We start from the raw sequence: 22029 nt of genomic DNA on the forward strand, positions 1-22029 counted from the left end.
ATTTTCCGTTAAAGAATATTAAATTTAATTTTTTTAATTATAATTTTACAGTGTTGAGCATAATCTTGTATGTCTTTACAATTTAAAAACTCCTTGAAAAAGTTTTTTTTCTTCAATAACGGACCCTATTTGCACAAATTCATAAAAGCGGACCCTGGTTGAAAGAATGTAATTTTTTCACAATTTCACGAAAAACGGACCTTTTACAAAATGTCTGGACAGACCCATGAAGATAACATCAGCGTTAATTTATAGCTCTATTTGAACAAAAAAAATAGTTTATGGCGCACATTTAAATATTTAATTATTTTATATTCACTGTGCCAAAGACATGCAATCGTTATTTTGATCCTTTGCATAGGATCAAATAGGACCCTTGCTTTCAATGGTTTTAGCATTGACTAAAAGTATTTTTTGAATAAAAATTACCATATGAACTTTACGATAGTTTCTAATTGAATTTTGTAACTAAATTAAGTACATTCCAAACCATTAAATTAATTACTACTGAAAAAGTGATTACAGTCTCTAATAATTGAAATAAAGTCACAAACAATAAATTAAGTGCAGGGATTATTAAATTAGTAAGAACACTAATATATAATTATTAAACTTCTATCGCAAATAATGAAAGTTGTAAAGATGTAACTAAATTAAGTACACTCCAAACCATTAAATTAATTACTACTGAAAAAGTGAGTACAGTCTCTAATAATTTAATTAAAGTCACAAACAATAAATTAAGTGCAGGGATTATTAAATTAAGAACACTAAAAAATAATTATTAAACTTCTATCGCAAATAATGAAAGTTGTAAAGATTAAATAACATTTAAAAATATAATTTAAAATTACTTCTAGGTGTAATGAGTTTAATTTAAAGTATGTTTTATACTATCAAAACTATGTATTTGTAACAGTTCCAATACTAATTCAGCAATAATTCATTTTGTTGATTGGAAGATAAAGAAACAGTAACTAATCCTTTATCAGTGGGAAAACGTTTTGAATTTCCCTTTCTCAACTACTAGCTTTCACTACTTTTGACATTGAGAAGACTGGTTTTTCTCAAGTGTTCAAGTGAAAGTAATTTTTAAAAAAATTCAGATGATTCTTTTAAAATACCGTGTTATTCTAAATTGAAAGTTTTGAACAACCAAAGAGAAAAAAATTAAGGAATATCAGGACAAAATGCTACAAATTATAAATCAGGACAAAAAAGGACATATTTTTAATCAGGAAAATCACAAATATCAGGGCAACTACAAACCCTGATGAGGGAGAGCAGGAATTCTTTTCAATGAATCCCGCTCACTGTACACGAATGTATACAAGTGAGTAGCATTGCCATTGCAAAAAAAAAAAAAAAAAAAAAAAACACTATAAAAAAAAAGAAAAAAATAAGCATTTTTCACAAATTTAATTAGCATGAGTAGTCAAATCTCTCAACAAAAAATAAGCACCTTTAAAGTACTTTCCAAGCACTCTAAACATATTTTTAAGCACTATATACATTAACAAAATGCAAAATAATTTTCAAAGAATTTACATCATCATGATAAAATAACTAGTCCCTGACAAAGAAATATTTTCTTGATTACATTAGCCACCATAAAAAGATACAGACCGAAGGCACGCTGAAATGGATTGTAGTTGAATATAACAATGGGAAAACCAGGCGTTTTTCTAATACGCAACAAAAATCGTCATGGTAAAGAAAAAAAATATCATTTTTGAAAAGGGAAAATTAATCACTTTTTAAAAACACCCTTTGAAAAAACCACCTTTAAGGGCTCTTAAAGAACCCAAAATAAAAAATAAGGACCTTTAAGCACTTTTTAAAAACGCTACACAAAATGAATGTGTTTGTATGAAATGCGTATCTAGTGCTCAGTGTATGTAAATGAGTAATTCATTGTCATTGACAATTGTCATCGCAAAAAAAAGGGTTTTAAAAAAAATAATAAATAAAAATAAAAATATTTTTAATAAACTTAATGAAAATTAACACCTTTAAGGGTTTTAAAAACAATAATAATTACCTTTAAGTATTTTTTTAAAAATGCTACATACACTGTTTTTTAGCAATATTTTTTTTTAAAGCTTGACAAAAAATTGGTCTCCCCCCCCCACGGATCTCTCTGAATTCTCCCCGAAAATCGTCTATATGATCAAGCATATTCTGCACTACTGTAGGCAAGAGTTTACATAATTTTTGGTCATGCTCACTATGTTTTTAAAAGTAAAAAAATCCATACCTCTGAAGGCCGTATTTTAACTTAACTGCAGTGTCATAATCTGGAGCTTGTCTATAGAGCGGTAAAACTGAGGACACAGGTTTCGTATCAGTCTCCTGGATGCTGGCTAAGCTGCGATGAATGGATGCATCAGACGAAGACGCGCGTCGGAGGGCCGACTGTGAATAAATCGAGTGAGCAGAATCTCCATTTGTAGATGAAATGCAAGAGTTACTGTTGCGTGCAGATATGGGAGGTGGGTGGGAAGAGAGAACCTTGCAAGAAGTGTTATCAGGCTGCTGATTGGACATTGTTTGAACATTTTCATTAAAAGGTTGATCAGTGTGATAGACACCTAATCCATCTGTAACAATAGTAAGGTGAAAATTACTTATTTCTAATAAAGCCAATCATCTATGAATTAAGGACCTTTTGTTAAACAACTTAGAAAGACAGTTTACCACAGTCTGTATTCTAAAAAATCCTTTCAAAATGCAAAATATACCTCTAAAAATAAAAATAAATTTATAACAACATCCTTGAAACTTAGAAAATCTAAAAATGCACCAAACACTTTAGTGGGCTATTTATTTCTAGTAAAGGTAAATTAAAGAATTTTTGGAATTGAAATTCATATAAGAAAAGAAAATATCATTTAGCTTATAAAAAATTAATTAAAATTTTGATGCCATTTCTTTTGGTGGTAAGTATATTTACCACGACCTATTAGGCAGACCTATTTTTTATTTTTACTTTACTAAAAGTACCAAAGATATCATATTAATTACTAATTTTTATTAATAAATTAACATATATATATATCGAGTTAATGAGCTAATTAGCTTAGTAATTTATTTAAAATGCATGCATATATTAATAAAATAATAAATGTATGTTTTTAAGTGTCTGTAGTTATGATTTAATAATTAAAATGATTAATAATAATTATGATTTAACGATAGTGAAGTAACTGCAAACTTTCAAAGACAAGTGCACTATTTTTCCTTCGCCATATAAATCTATGTATTGACAGCAATGAAGCTAAATAAAAAGAGTTGAAAATAAAGAAGGGTTGAAGAAAGAAAGGGCAAAAAGGGTATGGAGTCTATTATAAAAGGGCACTAATTTACTTCAGGGGCAACAGGGTGGATTCGTTTGACTAAAAGGGCAGCAGGGTGCTGCGCCCTGTTTACCCTGCCTAGAATGAGCTCTGTATTAGGAACTTATTGACTTTTATTTTTCCTTATTTATAAAATAAATTTTATAAATGCTACAAACTTCAGAAGGAATTATGCATTTTGGCAAAAGTAATGAAACAACAGACAAATGAAACTATTTATACCTAATGACTCATGACTGTCTTGAATTGCACTCTGAGGTTTGTTTTCAGCTGGCTAAAAAAAAAGAAAAGAAAAATACAGTTAATTTAATACCTGAATTAACATTTCAGTCAAATTAGTGCATTACGAGTTCTGTTTAACGAGATCCCAGGTTTGACAATTAAATTAATTTTTAATAAATGGCTAATTTAACGTTAAAAAGACCTTTTATAATGAGCATACCACATATTTAATGTGGAATACATCCAATAATTCTGAAACAGTAAGGAGTTTTACTTACTTAGGATCAATTATTGACAATTATTGACTTACTTAGGATCAATTATTGAATGACTCCTGAAATAAAAAACCGTCTCTATCTGGCAAATAGGGCTGAGAAGAACTATTAAATCTAGGTTTCTTTTCAGAAAAATAAAGTTCTTAATCTACAAAACTCTTGTCCGGCCAGTCTTACATACGCTTCTGAAGCTTGGACAATGACAAAACTCGAGGAGAATTGTATCACAATATTTGAGAGAAAGATTTTGAGGTGTATACTCGGTTGTCTAAATGAAAACAATAACTGGAGAAGGAGATTTAACTTTGAACTGTACAAGATCTATAAACAACCCGATATTATAAAATACATAAAAATAAAATTGGATGGCCCACGTGATTCACATGAGTGATGACACTACAATAAAAAAGATACTGCTTTTTAGACTCACTGGAGAAAGAAAGCGGCGAAGGTCACGGTTGAGGTGGGCTGACTCAGTGGAGTCTGATTTTGTTGCAATTAATGAGAATAATTGGATATCAAAGATAAATCGAAAGTCGTTATGGAGAAACCTTCAGAGGAAGGCAATGGCCCACATTGAGCCGTCTGGTCAATTATGATGATGACGACATTTCATAATTAAAAATTTCAACTTCAAAATTTTAATGAAGCTGTCAGAAATTTTTTTTTTTTTGTGGAAATTTCCTTTCCTTTGAGGATTAGAAAACACCTCTTCCGTTGAATTTGTTCAAAAATTCTATGTCAATAAAGAACAAAAGACAGAATGTGAAGTCTTTCAGATATCTTGTCATCAACACAATAGCAATACCTTACTAATTACAGTCAAACCACGTTATACTGAACTCCCGGATATACTGAACGAAATATTAGCTCCTGTGCCTTTCTATACGCATATAATATTATTTTTGTGTGGATATAGTAAACCAAAAGAAGAGAGGAAATTGGATATTATGAACTTTTTTTCTATCTTTGACTGATTATTTTCTTCATTTTTTGGTAATTTTGAAATTTCTACATAAAATATATATGCCGATTTTTAAAACCATCTATTGAGTGGAATGTAACCACGAGCATTTTTTTCTTGTTTGCTTCTTCTATCTCAGTTACCCATCCTTAAATAAAGACCATCCGTAAACTTTTTGTACGCAAGACGAAGAGAAATAAAAAATAACACAATTTTTGTAACTACATATTGTTTTTTAATTATCTTTGTATTTCTTTTTATTGGTCATTTATTTAAACAATGTGTAATAAAAGAGAGCAGTTAGAAAAAAATAGTTAAAATTGTTTGCAATACGGATATTGATAACTCCCGGTCATAGTGAAAGGAAATTTCGGCACCTTTGAAGCTTCACTACATCAGGAGTGATTGTGAGCCCAAGTCAAAATTCCGGAAAATTTCTTGAGTGAAAAAAAAAAAAAAATAGTTTAAATTGAAAAATTAGAAAAAAATTTAAGCAAGTTTTTTTTCCCTTTTTCTCAATATTTCTTGGTTCACTTAAAATATATTTAAAATTTTACACATACCTATACCATTTACATATACCTATGATGACCTGGAGAAGTAATTAAAATTTATAAATATGTCTTTCTTTCTTGAGTTAATGATTATAACAACTATTTACTGATAAAAAATGAATATTAATCATGAATATAAGCTTATAAAGTATCTGGCTCTCCCTTACAAACAAATAACTTGTGTTTTTAAGTTCCATCTTTGAAAATTTCATTTTTCGGAAACTTCTGCGATCAATGATTTTTTTAAACGTCTGGACCTTCGATCTCCGGAAACTTCCGGATCACTGCTAGCGAAAAATNCCCACGCCGACTTTAGGGGTGGGGATAAGCGGCCGACACTACCTCTGATTGGTTTGAAGATACTTTCTTTATGTCATTGAGTCACGGCAACTTCCCATTGGGTGAACTACGTACCACCTTCATTGACAGACGGGACTACAAAAATTTTTTTTATTCTATTTTTTTATTTATTCTGGTGCTTTTATTTTTAGCAAACTTTTAAAAGAAATAGGATTTTTATTAACATTTAAATATTCCTCATTTAAGTTTGCTACCAGGTAAAAATTTACCAAATGCCTATATATTAATTATTATACTTGCGTTACATTTTTTATTGCTTTTAAACGAATTTCTGTCAGGAATTGCTAAATGTATGAATGAAAAAGAAATAAAAAAAGTACCAAAAATATTTTATAAAGAGAGTTTTTTTAAAGAATTAGTTTACTGCTTGATATTATTTTCACTATTTGATATCGATCATTATCAAAATAATAATTATAAATAAATTAAAAACACTCGAGAATAACTTTTTTTCGCATTTATACAGATACTTGGTCTTATCTTGGGTGTGAATATTGTGAAAAATGATACTCTTGGCCACCGCGGCATTATTTATTTTATTTCTAAAAGCTGTGAGTGGCATCAGTTGGCTTGTTCATAATTTTCATGGAACGTTTGTGTTATGCGCTTGTCGTTGGTTCTTACCTGCTTTATTTATAATAAATGTTTTGTCCCAGTTAATTCTTCGTATTTTAATAATTTCAAACGCAATTTTTGATATTTATAAACTCTGCAACCTGGATAAGTTTTTAGAACCGTTTGCAACAGATATTTAAAATCAGAAATTACTTTTGTTCCAAAAATTACAGGTTTTCTATCAAAATGGTATTTTTAGGTCAGTTTATATTTTGTTTATTTTTGGCATAAAATCATTTTAGCCTGCAGGGCTAACTACTACTACGTTTTCGCAAAATATTTTATAGAGCGGAAGACAATAGAAAATTAAAACGTTTAAAACTTCGATTGATTTTGGTAACATTTTAAGAGTTTCATTGCAAAAGAACTAGATCAAAGAGGTTTTTTATATGAATTTCTGAATCATTACGATGTAGTGTAAATGTATATTGTTCCGATGTAGTATAAAGTGAGCTTTTTCTAGCCAGAAATCAGTTTACGTATTTCATATACAATCATTTGCGAAAATAATTTCACGAACGAACAAATATATTCTTACATTTATGCAAGCATTTGATCTTTCCTAATTAAGGGTGAGGGCAAATTATATCTGAAATTAGTTATGTTCTGAAAGGAAATTTTTTTTTTCCCGAATGATATTTTTATTGAAATTAGCGAAGCGAAAACATCTAAGTTTGGCCAAAAATCACGCGAAGAAATTTTTTTATATTTTGTAAAATTTTAATATATCACAATAAAGACAAAAAGGATTTAAAGAAAACAAAGAAAATTAAGAAAAATAATTAGTTTTTTAGTTTTATTTACTGTGCATAAGCTGTAAGTATATAGAACTCATATAAAGAAAATATACGGAAAACATGGAAAATATTAAAGAATAATGAAAAGAAAAGAAGACTTATTAAAATAAAATAAAGTAATTAAAAAAATTATAAATATATATATTAAGCTCGAAAACAAAAAAATGAAAAGATATAATTTCCTCATCAGCTTACACGATTATATCTGCAAAAGGGAATGCTTTCTAATATTGTATCAATAGTCATAGCAAAATAAATTAATAGAATGAGGAGCACTCAAAAATTGAAACAAAATATAACACATTAAGAAAAAATATATATCACGTAAAGAACAAAAAATAAAATGTAAAGAAAAAACAGAACATAACACAAATTAAAAATTTCGTTTTGTGTTTATAACTTAATGAATAAAATAAAACATCATTCCCTCACTTTAAAAATTTAGAGTTCAACTAATTTGCTTAAATATTAAGTAAAATTTAGAGGACATGCATTTTTATTATTATATCTATTAATATAAAAAGTTTCCAAGCTTTTCATTCACTTTACTTTTTTGAAATTTTTCGAACTGAAAATGACAGTTTTTATATTGACCCATATACAGAATTTTCATGGCACATTAAATTGTTTACTCACATATTAGGTGGCTTTAGTTCTACTAATTGCTCAGGAACAGGACTACTGAAAATACAAATTTATAATTATTAAAATAAAAGCTTGAATAGTCATATTAAAAAAGTAGAGTATTGCAGATCATTTCATTTTGACCATTCCACAATTGATTATTTTATGCTATTCTAACCTTGATGCACAAATGTTGAGTTCTGCAAAATTAATACAAACAGCCTAAAGACAACAACAGTGAGGATAGTTCGATTGGGTACTTCAAGAAGAATACCACCCATACCCACACATTTGACCTATGACGTCAGCGACAGTTAATCTTTATCAAAAAAATGGAATATTAAAGTTTAACTAAGTCATCCTAGAAAAGTTAGAATGATATATGAAATGTTTTATAGTATATGAGATTTTATAAATGAAGGTGATATTGATTTGGTAAATTATGGCTTATTTTTAATGTTGGGTAAAAAAATTTAAAATTATTTCAAATATCAGAAATATAAAACTAAAAATAAAAGCAGAGAATATTCATAATGATTCTGCTTTAATCTGCATGTGATGGTTGCAAAAGATATTTCTTCAATTAAAATTGTGTTTTTTAATTTTTAATATAACCGCATTAATTGTTTACCAAATACTTATAGTATAAATTTAGAGCTCAAAAATATTGTAAAAGGGGACTCAACTTTTTATTTAAAAAAAATTAGACATACACAATAAATTTCAATCAGACCATCCCTACCACTGTTTCAATTCCTCAATTTAAAGCAATAGGGGGCCATTCACACATTAATTAAGCCTATTGATGGCCATTTTGAAATTCCTCCCTCTTCAAGTCATCAAAAATAATAAAATAACTAGCCCCCTCCCATAGTAACATAAGAAATTTGCAACACCTCATCCCCTTTTTTGCTTTAGCTTTGGGTTTTAGTGTAGTGATCTAGTAACTTTAATTAAAAATTAACTTTAATTAATTTAATTATAACTTTGCATAACATTAATTCATTTTGTAAAGTAAAAACAAGTTCATATTATTTTTATCTTGTAATATTTTCCGTACCAAAATTAAATTTAATAACACTCACAGCATTACAGTATCAAATCCAAGAATAATCCTTTCTGTTATCATATTAGCGATATTTTCATATTAGTTATTACAGATAAACAATAACTATTGCAAAATTATCACATTTGATCATTGTAGTCAACAATGATTATTGCAATATTGTCGTATTCCCTAATTGCTTTGTAACCGTCTTTGAAGAGACACCCCCAATTTTTGGGTTTATGATTACTAACACTCAGCTCCGTAGCCTTGTCATTTTGAACACAATCCAGAAGACAAGGGAACTCTTGGATCAAGCATTGGGAAAAATTTGCCTTCATGGAGGGCTTTTTGATGTAACTAACCCGCATTTGAGTTACATGGAGGGGAAAACCATGAAAACCTCCCATGTCATTGTTAAACTGTTCTACGGTAAAGTGCTCGGCCTCGCTCGTTAGTCAGACGTTAGTTCGGTTAGTCAGACGGCAAGGGGACTCTAACCCGTGATCCGTCTTCCTCTGAGGATATTTTTCGTCAGCACAGTGGTCGGTGTGAGTCGGGTGCTGAATTTGCATCGACCAGCCATTATTGGGATTTAAACCGGTTCACCTCATTGGAAGGCGAACGCTCTATCTGTGGAGCCCTCACAGCTCTTCTGTAATTATTATTATTAGTCGCAATATTTGATACACTTATGCGAATTATTGGTAGCCAACAGCCTTTTTAAACAAGAAATCTCACATTTTTTGCATGTGTCGGCGAATTTGGCTTTGTGGTCCCTAGATTAGTCTGCTTAAGTAGTGGGTCGTAAAAAACAGAGAATCACAACAGTTGAGAAGCATTATACTTACTTGAGGACACCTTCATTTCTGGAGTAGAAGCCATGTTGTTGAATGCACGTTCTCCAAACATACTTAGCAAAATGAGAATCATCCTGGCATGAATTTAAAAAAGATATAATATGAATTTAAAAATATATAATATAAAAAATATTTCATTCTTCAAATTTAATTTATTAATTAATTAATTAGAAGGAAAAACAATTTTTTTTACATATTTAATAATAATTTAAATTCATCATTTATGGTTACAGTGTAACTGACAAAGGGAAATGCAGTACTTCTTTTAAGGGAAATTACCCCTTAAAAAATAGGGTGTACAAAAAAAAACTTTAATAATTTAAACGCACAGTCTGCGAAACATCCTTGAGGATGATCTGAAGACAATCCATCGCAATTTTGATCCTTTGCAAAGGGGATGGCTCCCCTACTTTGATAGCTGAACAACCTGCGAGCGAAGCCGAGCACTTTACGGTAGAACAGTTTAACAATGACCTATACCGCTACGCAGGCTGATCAAAGTGGTCACCCACCTGCTTAATGACCGTGGTCAATGATGCTTGACTTTTTTTTAAGAGGACGCAATACCAAGGGAGAATCTTTTTGTCACAAATTTTTTGCACCTCCATTACTAATTTAGAAGGAAGAAAAAGTGAGTGCAGGCAAACCTAAAGAACGTCATGAAAAATTTGCAGATATCAGATTGCAAACAAATTATTCGAAGAGAACTTTGCCATTGCAAAATTCTAAGTTATCTTTTTAAGATTTACTTTCATTTTAATATTATAAATTTTTTTTCAGTGCTTGAAACTTCACTTTAGTTTTGTTTGAACTCACTTTCTTTATACCTTAAATTAGAAACGGGGGTGGAAGAGAAAACAACGAAAAGTTTCTCCCGTGACATGGCGTTCTCTCAATAGGTTCAAGATTATAAGCAGATGATACACAATACCCCTTTCATGTTACAAATGTTTGTAAGTGAGGTTCCAATTATCTGAAAGAGCTGTTCCCAGTTTTTTACAGCTTTGGAACCCCATTATAACAAAAAAAGTTAATTTGTAGCAATGAATATATTGACAGGGGTGATTGTAAGCCCAAGTCGAAATTCCGGAAAATTTCTTGAGTAAGAAAAAAAAAACAAATTTTAAATCGAAAAATTAGAGAAAAAAAATTTTAAACAAGGTTCTTTCCTTTTTCTCAATACTTCTTAGTTTACTTAAAATATATTTTAAATTTTACACATACCTATACCATTTACACATACCTATGATGACCTGGAGAANTCAAGATTATAAGCAGATGATACACAATACCCCTTTCATGTTACAAATGTTTGTAAGTGAGGTTCCAATTATCTGAAAGAGCTGTTCCCAGTTTTTTACAGCTTTGGAACCCCATTATAACAAAAAAAGTTTATTTGCAGCAATGAATATATTGACCAAACAGACTAATCATTTTGAAAGTATTTAATGAAAATAATGAAATATTTGAAATTATGAATTAGTACTTGCAGTATGCTTATGATAAAAATGAATAAAATAACTTGATTTAATTATGATTTTTAAAAAAGAACTTTGATAAAACATAGAGAGTTGTAATTCTTTATTCTTGAATCTAGTTATTTTATTTTAATTGAAAAGATTGATGAGAAACATTTATTGAATTTTTTACAAATGTATATCCTTTTCAGAATTTATTTAATTGTATTATTAAAAAATATTAAAAAAAAAAACATTTTGCTGTTTCTTCTTATTGGCATTCATAATTAATTTAATATTAACAACCAAAATATTAATTAAATTAAACATTATTGAATGCATGTAAATATAATTAAAACAAAAAAATTTTGAACCACTGTAATCCTTCTACAGAAAGTTCTGTGGAATTGATGTTCTAGAATCAGAAAATATAAAATAACTCACGACATTTGAATTGAAAGTTAGTATCTATAATAAATAGCTAAGACAAATATTACCTGATGACAATAAATAACAGTAAAAATATAATCTTTCAATTATAATGAGTGTACCACTTTCTTTGGAACTTTTGCCTGATTTTGGTAAAAGATTTAATTAACAATTCTAACATAGCATGTTGTAGAACCGAGGGACACGAATTGCAATAGAAATTCTGTTGTACCCAATTTGTTGTTTCTGCATTTTTCAGGACTTGTATTATAGTATAACTTGACTTGTACAATTTGTATTACAATTCATAACTTGATTAATAAAATTGTCATCAAAAATGTTTTAAAGGTGAATTCATGAATAGAAATTTTAACTGATTTTTTCAAGTTTTAATTTAATTCAGTTAACAATCACAGAAGTTTGAAAATGGTGAACTAAGGGATCATTCATAAATTCCTTTCTTTTAAAAGGTTAAGAATTGGGGTAAAATGTTTAATTACAAATATTATTAAATAATGAAATAAAGTAAAAATTTTAAAAATAACAAATCATTAAATTAGCTCCCAGTAAGAAATAATTTTAATTGATAGCTCAATAAGTATTTATATTTTAAAGCAACTAATGGTATGGAGACAAATAAGTGAAAATGAAATTGCTGAATATGTTTATAAAGCATACTTTTGGTACTTTTCCATTTTCCCAGTCAGCAATGCAAGCTTACTGAGTGCAAGTAAATTAAAAAAAATTTTTTTTAATTTTAAGTGAATTTTTTTAAAATAAATAGATAGATAAAATAGCCAAAATTACTTGCATCAGAGAAATAGAAAGGTACCATATTTTTTAATGTTACACATCATTTTATTTCACATAATAATATCCAGCGTGATTTAATTTGCAATTAATGCATTGTTTATTTTATTTTGAGAAACATATTACTGAAGTTTAATTTTACCAAACAAGTTCTATTTTTTTTCTCCAAAACAGCTATGGCATGTCCTGTATAATATTAATAGTTTATCATTCATCATCATCATATATGGCCAGACAGCCCAGGGTGGGCCAGTGCCTTCTTTTGAATTCGAATCCACTTCTCTCTACTTTTGACACTTGTTCGCCAGTTTTTCTCCTTTAGAGTAAGGAAATCAGTCTCAACTAAATCCAGCCATCTCAGCCTGGGTCTACCTCTTTTCCTGTTCGTTAGGGGTTTGTGTAATAGGATTTTCTTTAAATTTGAGTCATCATTCCTTCTGAAAATGTGAGCTGCCCAGTTCATTCGATTTATTTTAATGAATTTCACAATATCTGGCTATAACAGATATAATTTCAAGTTTTGAAATACTTCACTTATCCCTTCTGTTCCATTTCTTTATTTTAAGCCATATTTATATCCGTTTTGCACTTTCAATTGCACCTTCTCGATATTAAGAAGAAATAAGAAAAAGCAAAAAAGGAAGAAAATCTATGATCAATATATTCAATAATATTTATCATCATGCCTGGCTCAACATTATTATCATATAATCAATTTATCTCAATTATAATCATATAGCAATAATTTTAACTTTTACAATTTTGACAACAATATCATTTTTTGTTAATTAAAATTTAAAATTATGATGCTCCACCTTTTCTTAATTTTTGTAAACGATTCTAAAAATATATACTAAGTGTGATCAGTATGGAACATCCTGCCTAACGATTTCCTCAAGGCTAAATAACAATTCTTTAAAGTATAAATTTTGTTTCCTAACTAAAAAAAGGCGCTTTTTTTTTAAAATAAATTGTTTTGTAAATAAATTTCTGTATTGATATCACAACTATCATGTAAGCAAGCCATTAGAGAATACTACCCTCATAAGCAGTCACATATTTAATGTATAATATGCCTTTGTTAAAACAAAATGAAATTGTAAAAAATAATGCTATTACAAAAAAAAATATTCCTATGAAATTACAAACAGTATACTCTCGATATCTCAAAAACCTTGCTAAGTAAAAAAAAATATTTTTCCCCTTGGCAATATATATCCACCTAATGTTAATTTGAATTCCAACTCAAAGAATTTCTTCTCAAAACCTTGCTATGTTGAATCTTTTTCAAAATAGAAAATGAATTTTTTCAGAAAAGTCACAATGTAAGTTCTAAACTAATTCTTTTCTATTTAATGTATAACAATTTTTGTCTTACTCTTAAAAATAAAATTAGTTTTGTTGTATTTAGACTTATAGTCAACTATCATTACATACATATTTAATAGTAGTATTTTTTTACGTTTCAGAACATATTTAGTTTCGAACTTTCTATGTCAAAAACTTGCTATCTCGAAATTTTTTTTAGCGCTCCTTCAACTTTGAGATATCGAGAGCATACTGTAATACATTAGATACTCACTAAATATATCTGCAAAACTTTCGAAGCATTTCTGTGTTCAATGCTGAAACACCTTTTATGATGGACTAGATTTATTATTTGTTCCCACCTGTTTTAACAAAGAAAGAAAGGCAGAATATTAATGTAAAAAAATACACACTTGAGGTTTAAAAAATGTGATATTTATTATTTAAGCCGTAAAAAAATGAATGTAACAAATGCTGCCACAAAGAGGAATACATTCTATAAACAAGAAATGGATAGTACAGTGTGCAAGTGGACTATTCTGAAAATCTACAGCACACAATTGTAAATTTTAAATCAGTTTGAAGACACAACAGAAATCGAACTGAATTAAATAATGAATTAAAAGTATATCACCCTAGAAAGGCATGACATAAAGCTTCATTTTTGGTAATTGAAAAGACACGTCCAAATGAAAGTCTGAATGAATCCTGTGGCAGAATTTTTTGAGCTATCTGCGACAAAACTCTCCAGCACTAATATCTTTCTGTAAGATAAATTGATAAATTGACTGAACTTAATTCTTTTACATACTTTTTATTGAATTCGTTCTTTAATAATGCTTGTATTTTAGCATTTACTTTTTTTTAAAAAAGGCATGACATGTGGAACATTTAGATATTCAAACAAACAATTAAAGCAAGAGATAGTAATAAAAAGCAATAAAAAAAAGATATGTGTGTTGGCAAGACAACACTTCTTCAGGTGACACACTGCCTACCAACACACAGGAGCCTTTCTGTTGTCAGTGGTAAAACCAAAACTGACAGTGCCCCCGAGGCCCCATAATGGATAAACAAATAAGAGAAAATCATGAATAAGAGCACAGAAAAATAATGCACCAGCAAACACTACTTAAAAGTATGCATAGTAAGACTTAAAAATGAAACGCCCACTTATAAATAAAAATAGAGAAAATAGTTAAAGTTACAGTTACCCTCGAAGAACTGCCGTCTGGCCAACACGCATATCTTTCATTTTATTGCTTTTTATTACTTTTTCCTGCTTTGATTGTTTGTTTGAATGTCTATAAAAATAAAGCAAATTTGGTTTTAGCTGCTCTAGGCACTCTTCTATTTTGATTTGAAGTTTTAATTATTAATTTACCTTTTTGTCTTTTTCTGTATTTGTAAATTAAATTTATTTTCTGACTAGATTTCATATTTTCATGCCTAGATTTGCAGCAATTGAGAAATCTTGATTGGAAATTATTATGCTATTTAACTTAATAATTTGTGTCCTTCATGATTTAGATGAAGTGATTTTTTATGGAGTTTCCGGTCCTGTTCCGTGTTATTGTTAGTTATGGTTAGTTAATGGTTAGTTTTTATTATTCTTTATATTTTATTTCAGATTCTAGCAAATTTATTTTTTGCCAACAGAAAAATATTATTTATCTTATAGAATGTAAAACGTGCTCACTTAAATATATTGGACAAACAGGTACTGAGTTAAATAAACAAATTAATAGCCATAGATCAGTCATTAAAATCTTTCGTAAACATGATGACTCTGATATTGAAGTTGTTTATTTTCAAAAGCATTCTTTTAAAGATATTAATATTCTTAAATTTATTGAGGATTTAAATCTAAGAGTAGATTATGAAAAGATTTTTATTCATAAATTAAAAACTTTAAACCCCTATGGGCTTAATAGTAAATTAAATAGAGAAAGTAACATAGATTTAAATACTGTATTCATTTATAATAAATTGAGAATTTTTAATAACAATTTTTCATGTAAACTGAGAAGATGCAGGGGTAACTGTAAAGGTAAAATTAAAAATAAATTTAATTTGGTACTTTTCAAAGCTTTGTGTTTATTGGATGTCAGTGAATTTAACATTAAAAAGATTAGGAGTTTCATTTTTAGAATTAAAAGTTCAGTGTTATAATGGATGATTAAAGAACAATTAAAAACTGTAAAATTTTCTACCCCTGAATTTAAATATATTGTTTTAGATCTTATTAAATTTAAACTTGTTGTCAACAATTTTGATTAATTAAATGTTCCAAAAATTAAAAAAGAATTTACTTATTAATTTTCTTGATAAAGATTTTGAAAGTTTTACTACTGTTAATAAACTGTTAATATACTATTAATAATATGACTGTTAATAAACTTCCTGAATATTTCCCAATTAAAGAGAAGATTGGGGTTTCTGTTTGTTTCAGATATTGTAAGACTTTAAAGAAAAGAATTTGTAATTATAATTTCGATTGTAAAAATTTAAAAGATTTAGAGGATATTTGTCTGTGTGAGCAAGAGCATTTCGAAGATTTTGTTAATATTGATTTTAAAGACATTGTCATAGGTATCCTTAACCTAATTAATAATAAAGATTCAAGATTTCTGATGGGACTTGGGACCAAGTTTAGACCAAGAAAAAAGTATCACTTAAATTTTATTCTAGCTTCAATCGGTAAGGATTTAGATTGTTTCATTGCAAAATGCTCAAGAAAATTTAATTGGCCAGTAGAGGGATTCAGTGAATGGAAATTTCATGTATTGTATGATTTCAAATTGAATTTTGATATTATTAAATATATTAAGGAATTGAGATATAATTTTATTATTTGNAGAAGATGCAGGGGTAACTGTAAAGGTAAAATTAAAAATAAATTTAATTTGGTACTTTTCAAAGCTTTGTGTTTATTGGATGTCAATGAATTTAACATTAAAAAGATTAGGAGTTTCATTTTTAGAATTAAAAGTTCAGTGTTATAATGGATGATTAAAGAACAATTAAAAACTGTAAAATTTTCTACCCCTGAATTTAAATATATTGTTTTAGATCTTATTAAATTTAAACTTGTTGTCAACAATTTTGATTAATTAAATGTTCCAAAAATTAAAAAAGAATTTACTTATTAATTTTCTTGATAAAGATTTTGAAAGTTTTACTACTGTTAATAAACTGTTAATATACTGTTAATAATATGACTGTTAATAAACTTTCTGAATATTTTCCAATTAAAGAGAAGATTGGGGTTTCTGTTTGTTTTAGATATTGTAAGACTTTAAAGAAAAGAATTTGTAATTATAATTTCTATTGTAAAAATTTAAAAGATTTAGAGGATATTTGTCTGTGTGAGCAAGAGCATTTCGAAGATTTTGTTAATAATGATTTTAAGCACATTGTCACAGGTGAGCTTAAACTAATTAATAATAAAGATTTAAGATTTCTCATGGGACTTGGGACTAAGTTTAGACCAAGAAAAAAATATCACTTAAATTTTATTCTAGCTTCAATCAATAAGGATTTAGATTGTTTCATTGCAAAATGCTCAAGTAAATTTAATTGACCAGTAGAGGGATTCAGTGAATGGAAATTTCATGCATTGTATGATTTCAAATTGAATTTTTTGAACAATGATATAAAATAACAGGGTTTTTATTTGAATTTTGATATTATTAAATATATTAAGGAATTGAGATATAATTTTATTATTTGTGTTGTTGATAAAGTCTCTAATAATTTTTGCTTCATTTGAAAAAAAATTTTCAAACTATTAATGAGTAAAGAATATGAAAACAATAATACTTTTGTCAAAATTAATAATTCTAAAAAAGAAATTGATAATAGAATTTTAGCTTTATCCAAGAAAATAGGATTAAAACTCAATAGTTTTAATAACCCTTATTTATTTCCCACAATTAAGTTTCACAAAACACCAGTTAAATTTAGATTTGCAACTTGCAGTACTGGCTGCTATAATTCTGTTTCTGGTAAAAGATTTTTTAATTATTTAAATATTATTTTAAATAAGATTATTTCAAATGATAAACATTTTATTATTAATAATAACCAAGAATAAATATTTAAATTACAATAATATTAAAAATATTCTTACATGTGATTTTGAAAATCTTTTCAAGAGTGTACACAATAATTTAAAGAATATTTGTTTAGAAATTTTCGATAATTATTTGATAATGAAGACGTTAATAAAGAGGATTGGATAATTTTATGTAATGTTAACATTTTCGAAAATTATCTCTTTTATGGAATTTGTTTTTACAGACAAATTAAATGTATTTCAATGGGTAATTGTTATTCAAATGCTTTTGCTAATATTTTCTTACATTATTATGAAGGTAAATTTTACAACATAATTTATTAATTGGGTTTAGATTTATTGATGATTTAATTATTTTTGATAGTAATGATTTTGATTTAATTAATGATATTTATCCTAAAGAACTAAATTTAATTAAAACTAATTCCGAAGACTTTTGCCTGGTTAAACAGGAATAGGAGGCTATCGAAAGAATATGATTTGCTGACAACATCTACTGAAAATTTTACATATCTGGCTATAAATAAATTCATGTTAAAGAGAGAATAAGTTTGAATTTAATGGTTTGCGGACAAGCTCTTAAATATAAAATCTGTATTATTATTCCTCATTATGTTTAGGCAACACCTATAAAGTAAACTCCAAGTTTGTGAATCAAAGTTCAGTTTGCCTATCACTATCAATAAAGATGCTTTAATCTACTTAGTTTTTAATTAGTGTTACACATATCATTACAGCTAACAAAAAATATTACAAGTAGGAACCGTGAGATAAAATGAAAATAAATATAAATTACAAGTACAAAGTATATAAAACAAATGTATTTTTAATTATAAGGACTTACGAAAAATAAATCGATGGTTGGTTGTTAAGATACCATATATAAATGCCTATGAACAATACCCCAATGATAATGGAATTATCAGCATGATCCTGAAAAAAGAAATAAACAAATCATTAAAATAAGTGAGTGCAACCAAAACACATACATTACAAGAAAATGAAAACTGTATAATAAAAAAATAAGTTTGACAACATGTAGAGGGGACATCTTAACTCTTCACAACTCATTGCTGCTAGGTGCAATAACTGGGGTGTATTTTACCAAGAAAAGAAGAAAACAGTGGTAGTGAAAGATTTTCATTTCTTGCTTATAGTTATTAGGAAAAATTGAAATAGTCATGAGTTATAATACATATTAACTGGTTAAAAAGAAATATATAGGGGAGAGTGGGGTTAAACCAGGTAGAGAGGTAAAACTAGGTACCTTCATTTTGACGAAATTAGTTCTGTTTTCTAGTGGACAAACTCTGAATTACACTTCACTAGTCAAGTAAAAGGACCTACCATATTGTGTGCTGTTGATTAATTCATCGCATGTGTGTAGATAAGTTTGTTTTAATATATCAATCTTCTAATGTTCTCTTTTTTTTTAAACAAATCTTTATTAATTGGCCATTGCTAAAGTCAAGTTTTAATTTTTTTAAAAATCAAAAAATTAGCGCAAAGTTTTTATTTTACTTTATTTATTTTTTTATTATTTTTTTTAAAGTTATTAATAACACAATAAGTTTATATTATTTAAAAGAAAACAATTTAAGAAGTAAAGAGATAAAAGCAGATTGATCATCCTCAAAAATGCCAGAGGCATTTTATGACCACAGATGTTAGCAAAACAATAAGAAAAGATAAACAAAAATACTAAAATCACACATATTTTAAACTAAGTTTTTAGAGTATATTTCAGTAACTTTTTTTACCTCTAAATATCACAAAATAATAAATTAATCTTTTGTTTGATAATAAATTGTGTGACTGATTTAGCATTTATTAAAAATTTACAAATCCTGAAACTCTCTTTTCCCAATTAATAAATTCTCCAGTTTCTTTTGAAAATTCTGGATTGTAGTTGCAGGGCAGAATGTTTTCCTACAGTCACATTGTTGTCAGGAATGGTAAATACCACCAACAAACTGCAGTCATTACTTTTCCTGCCACTGATTTAATTCCATTTTGCAAATATTCTACCAAAAATGAGAAAAATTGGAAATGTCTACAAACTGTAGAGCACATAACCGAGTTTCTAAAAGATCAAGAAAGGAGTTATGTCTTTTCCTAAAAATTCCTAAAAATTTCCACTCACATAGAAAAATTATCAACAAAAAACTAGGGCCTTAAAATAAACAAATGAAGTCGCACTCAAGTTATACTAAGCAGGAATCACTTTTAAAAAAATCCTAAGAAAATACTCCTGTCAATCAAGTTTCGCAAAAAAAAACAACAAAAAAACTGAAAGTTGGCAGGTCTGCTATAGTATCTTTCTCTTGGATAAAAATATTTTTTGGAGCACACGAGAGAAAATCTTATCTTTCAAAAATTAATGGTTAGTAGTGTAGGCAAGAGAACTTTACAGCAGGGGTACTAGAGATAAGTTTGGCTTGGTCTTAGAGATTCAAGTCATCCCAAAGAATTTCATTCCAAACTCACCCGAGCCCAAGGTATATAGGATCACTTAGAGCTCAAGATATACATTGGATAAAAGCCAATTTTATGTGGTCTTGTCATTTGCAGTTTGATACCTAAACAAGGAAATTAGTCATTTAAACCTTATTATCACAATTAGTTAATAAATTTTTTATACTAGATAATTGCAACACCAACAGTTTGCTTAAAAGTAGCAAAAAAGTTTATGAAAATTTAATCACAAGTTCAAACTCAGAAGAGTCTGCAACCCTTTTTCAGTAATGAGCGCAAACCTGCAGCATAAACCCACCTTGCCTCTAGGAGGTACAAAATTTTTTTTAAAAACAGCGATACAGAAAAAAATATTTTGGCACCAATATACCACCAGGGTTGGGTTTTTGACGTCAAAAAGTGGTTTTTGACATGACAAGGGTATAATACTGGTTTAAACCGTCAAAAACCCGTCAAAAATGTCAAAAACTGAAGTTTGCNTGCTTGTGTTTAAACCTACTTAGTTTTTAATTAGTGTTACGGGCATCATTAGAGCTAATAAATAATATTACAAGTAGGAACCCTGAGATAAAATGAAAATAAATATCAATTACAAGTATAAAATGTACAAAACAAATGTGCTTTAATTATAAGGACTTACGAAAAATAAATCGATGGTTGGTTGTTAAGGTACCATATACAAATGCCTATACCCCAATGATAATGGTATTATCAGCATGATCCTGAAAGAAAAAAATAAACAAATCATGAAGATAAGTGATTGCCACCAAAAAACATACATTGAACAAAAATGGTTATACCTATGAAATGAAGCTAAAATTTACAAGAAAATGCTTAAATTGTATAAAAAAACAAATTTAAGTTTGAAAATATGTACATGGAACATCTATTCTCTTCAAAACTCAACCCTGCTAAACTGGGATGTATTTTACCAAGAAAAGAGAAAATACTGGTCGTAAAAGATTTTAATTTGTAATTTATATCAGGAAAAATTCAAATAGTTTTGATTATCACATTGTGAACAGTTATAATATATATTTACTAGTCGGAAATAAATATATAGGGGAGAGCGGGGTTAAACTGGTTAGTGCGGTAAAATCGGGTACCTTGATTTTTCTGAAATTAGTTCTGTTTTCTAGCGGACAAACTCTGAATTACACTCCATCAGTCAAGGAAAAGGGCCTACCATATTGACGCGTCGTTGTAGATTAATTCACCGTGTCTATATAGATAAGTTTGTTTCACTATGTCAACCCTCTAATGTTCTATTTTTATAAACAAATCTTTATTAATTGGCCATAGCTAAAGTCAAGTTTTAATTTTCTTAAAAATCAAAAAATTAACACAAAGTTTTTACTTTATTTTATTTACTTTTTTAAAGTTAATAATAACACAATAAGTTCACATAATTTAAAAGAAAACAGTTTTAAGTAGTTAAGATAAAGAGATAAAAGCAGATTGATCAACCTCAAAAATGCCTGAGGCTTCTTACGACCACAGATGTTAGCAAAACAAGATGAAAAGATAAATAAAAATACTAAATTCACACATATTTAAGTTTAAAAAGCATATTTCAGTAACTTTTTTTACTTCAAAACATTACAAAATAGTAAATTAATCTTTTGTTTGTAAATAAATTGCATGACTGATTTAGTATTAATTAAAAATTTACAAATCCTGAAACTCTCTTTTCCCAATCAATAAATTCTCCAGTTTGTTTTGAAAATTTTGGATTTTTGTTGCAGGGCATAATGTTTTCTTACAGTCACATCGTTGTGTGAAATGTTAAATAACACCAAA

General features: G+C 28.1%; 1 protein-coding gene across 1 annotated transcript in view; it reads right to left on the reverse strand.

Annotated features, from left to right (window-relative positions):
- Window positions 1-22029, reverse strand: part of LOC107440357 (protein tyrosine phosphatase non-receptor pez) — a 190635-nt gene that overhangs the window by 15595 nt on the left and 153011 nt on the right. Inside the window, exons 10-16 of the mRNA XM_071185889.1 lie at window positions 18599-18687; window positions 13951-14038; window positions 9664-9746; window positions 7780-7824; window positions 7339-7348; window positions 3579-3630; window positions 2258-2600 (exon numbers count right to left, since the gene is read on the reverse strand). Coding sequence (XP_071041990.1) covers window positions 2258-2600; window positions 3579-3630; window positions 7339-7348; window positions 7780-7824; window positions 9664-9746; window positions 13951-14038; window positions 18599-18687 — 710 coding nt within the window. The remainder of the gene's footprint in view (window positions 1-2257; window positions 2601-3578; window positions 3631-7338; window positions 7349-7779; window positions 7825-9663; window positions 9747-13950; window positions 14039-18598; window positions 18688-22029) is intronic.

Source organism: Parasteatoda tepidariorum, chromosome 9 (assembly GCF_043381705.1).
Source record: "Parasteatoda tepidariorum isolate YZ-2023 chromosome 9, CAS_Ptep_4.0, whole genome shotgun sequence".
Lineage (NCBI taxonomy): Eukaryota > Metazoa > Arthropoda > Arachnida > Araneae > Theridiidae > Parasteatoda > Parasteatoda tepidariorum.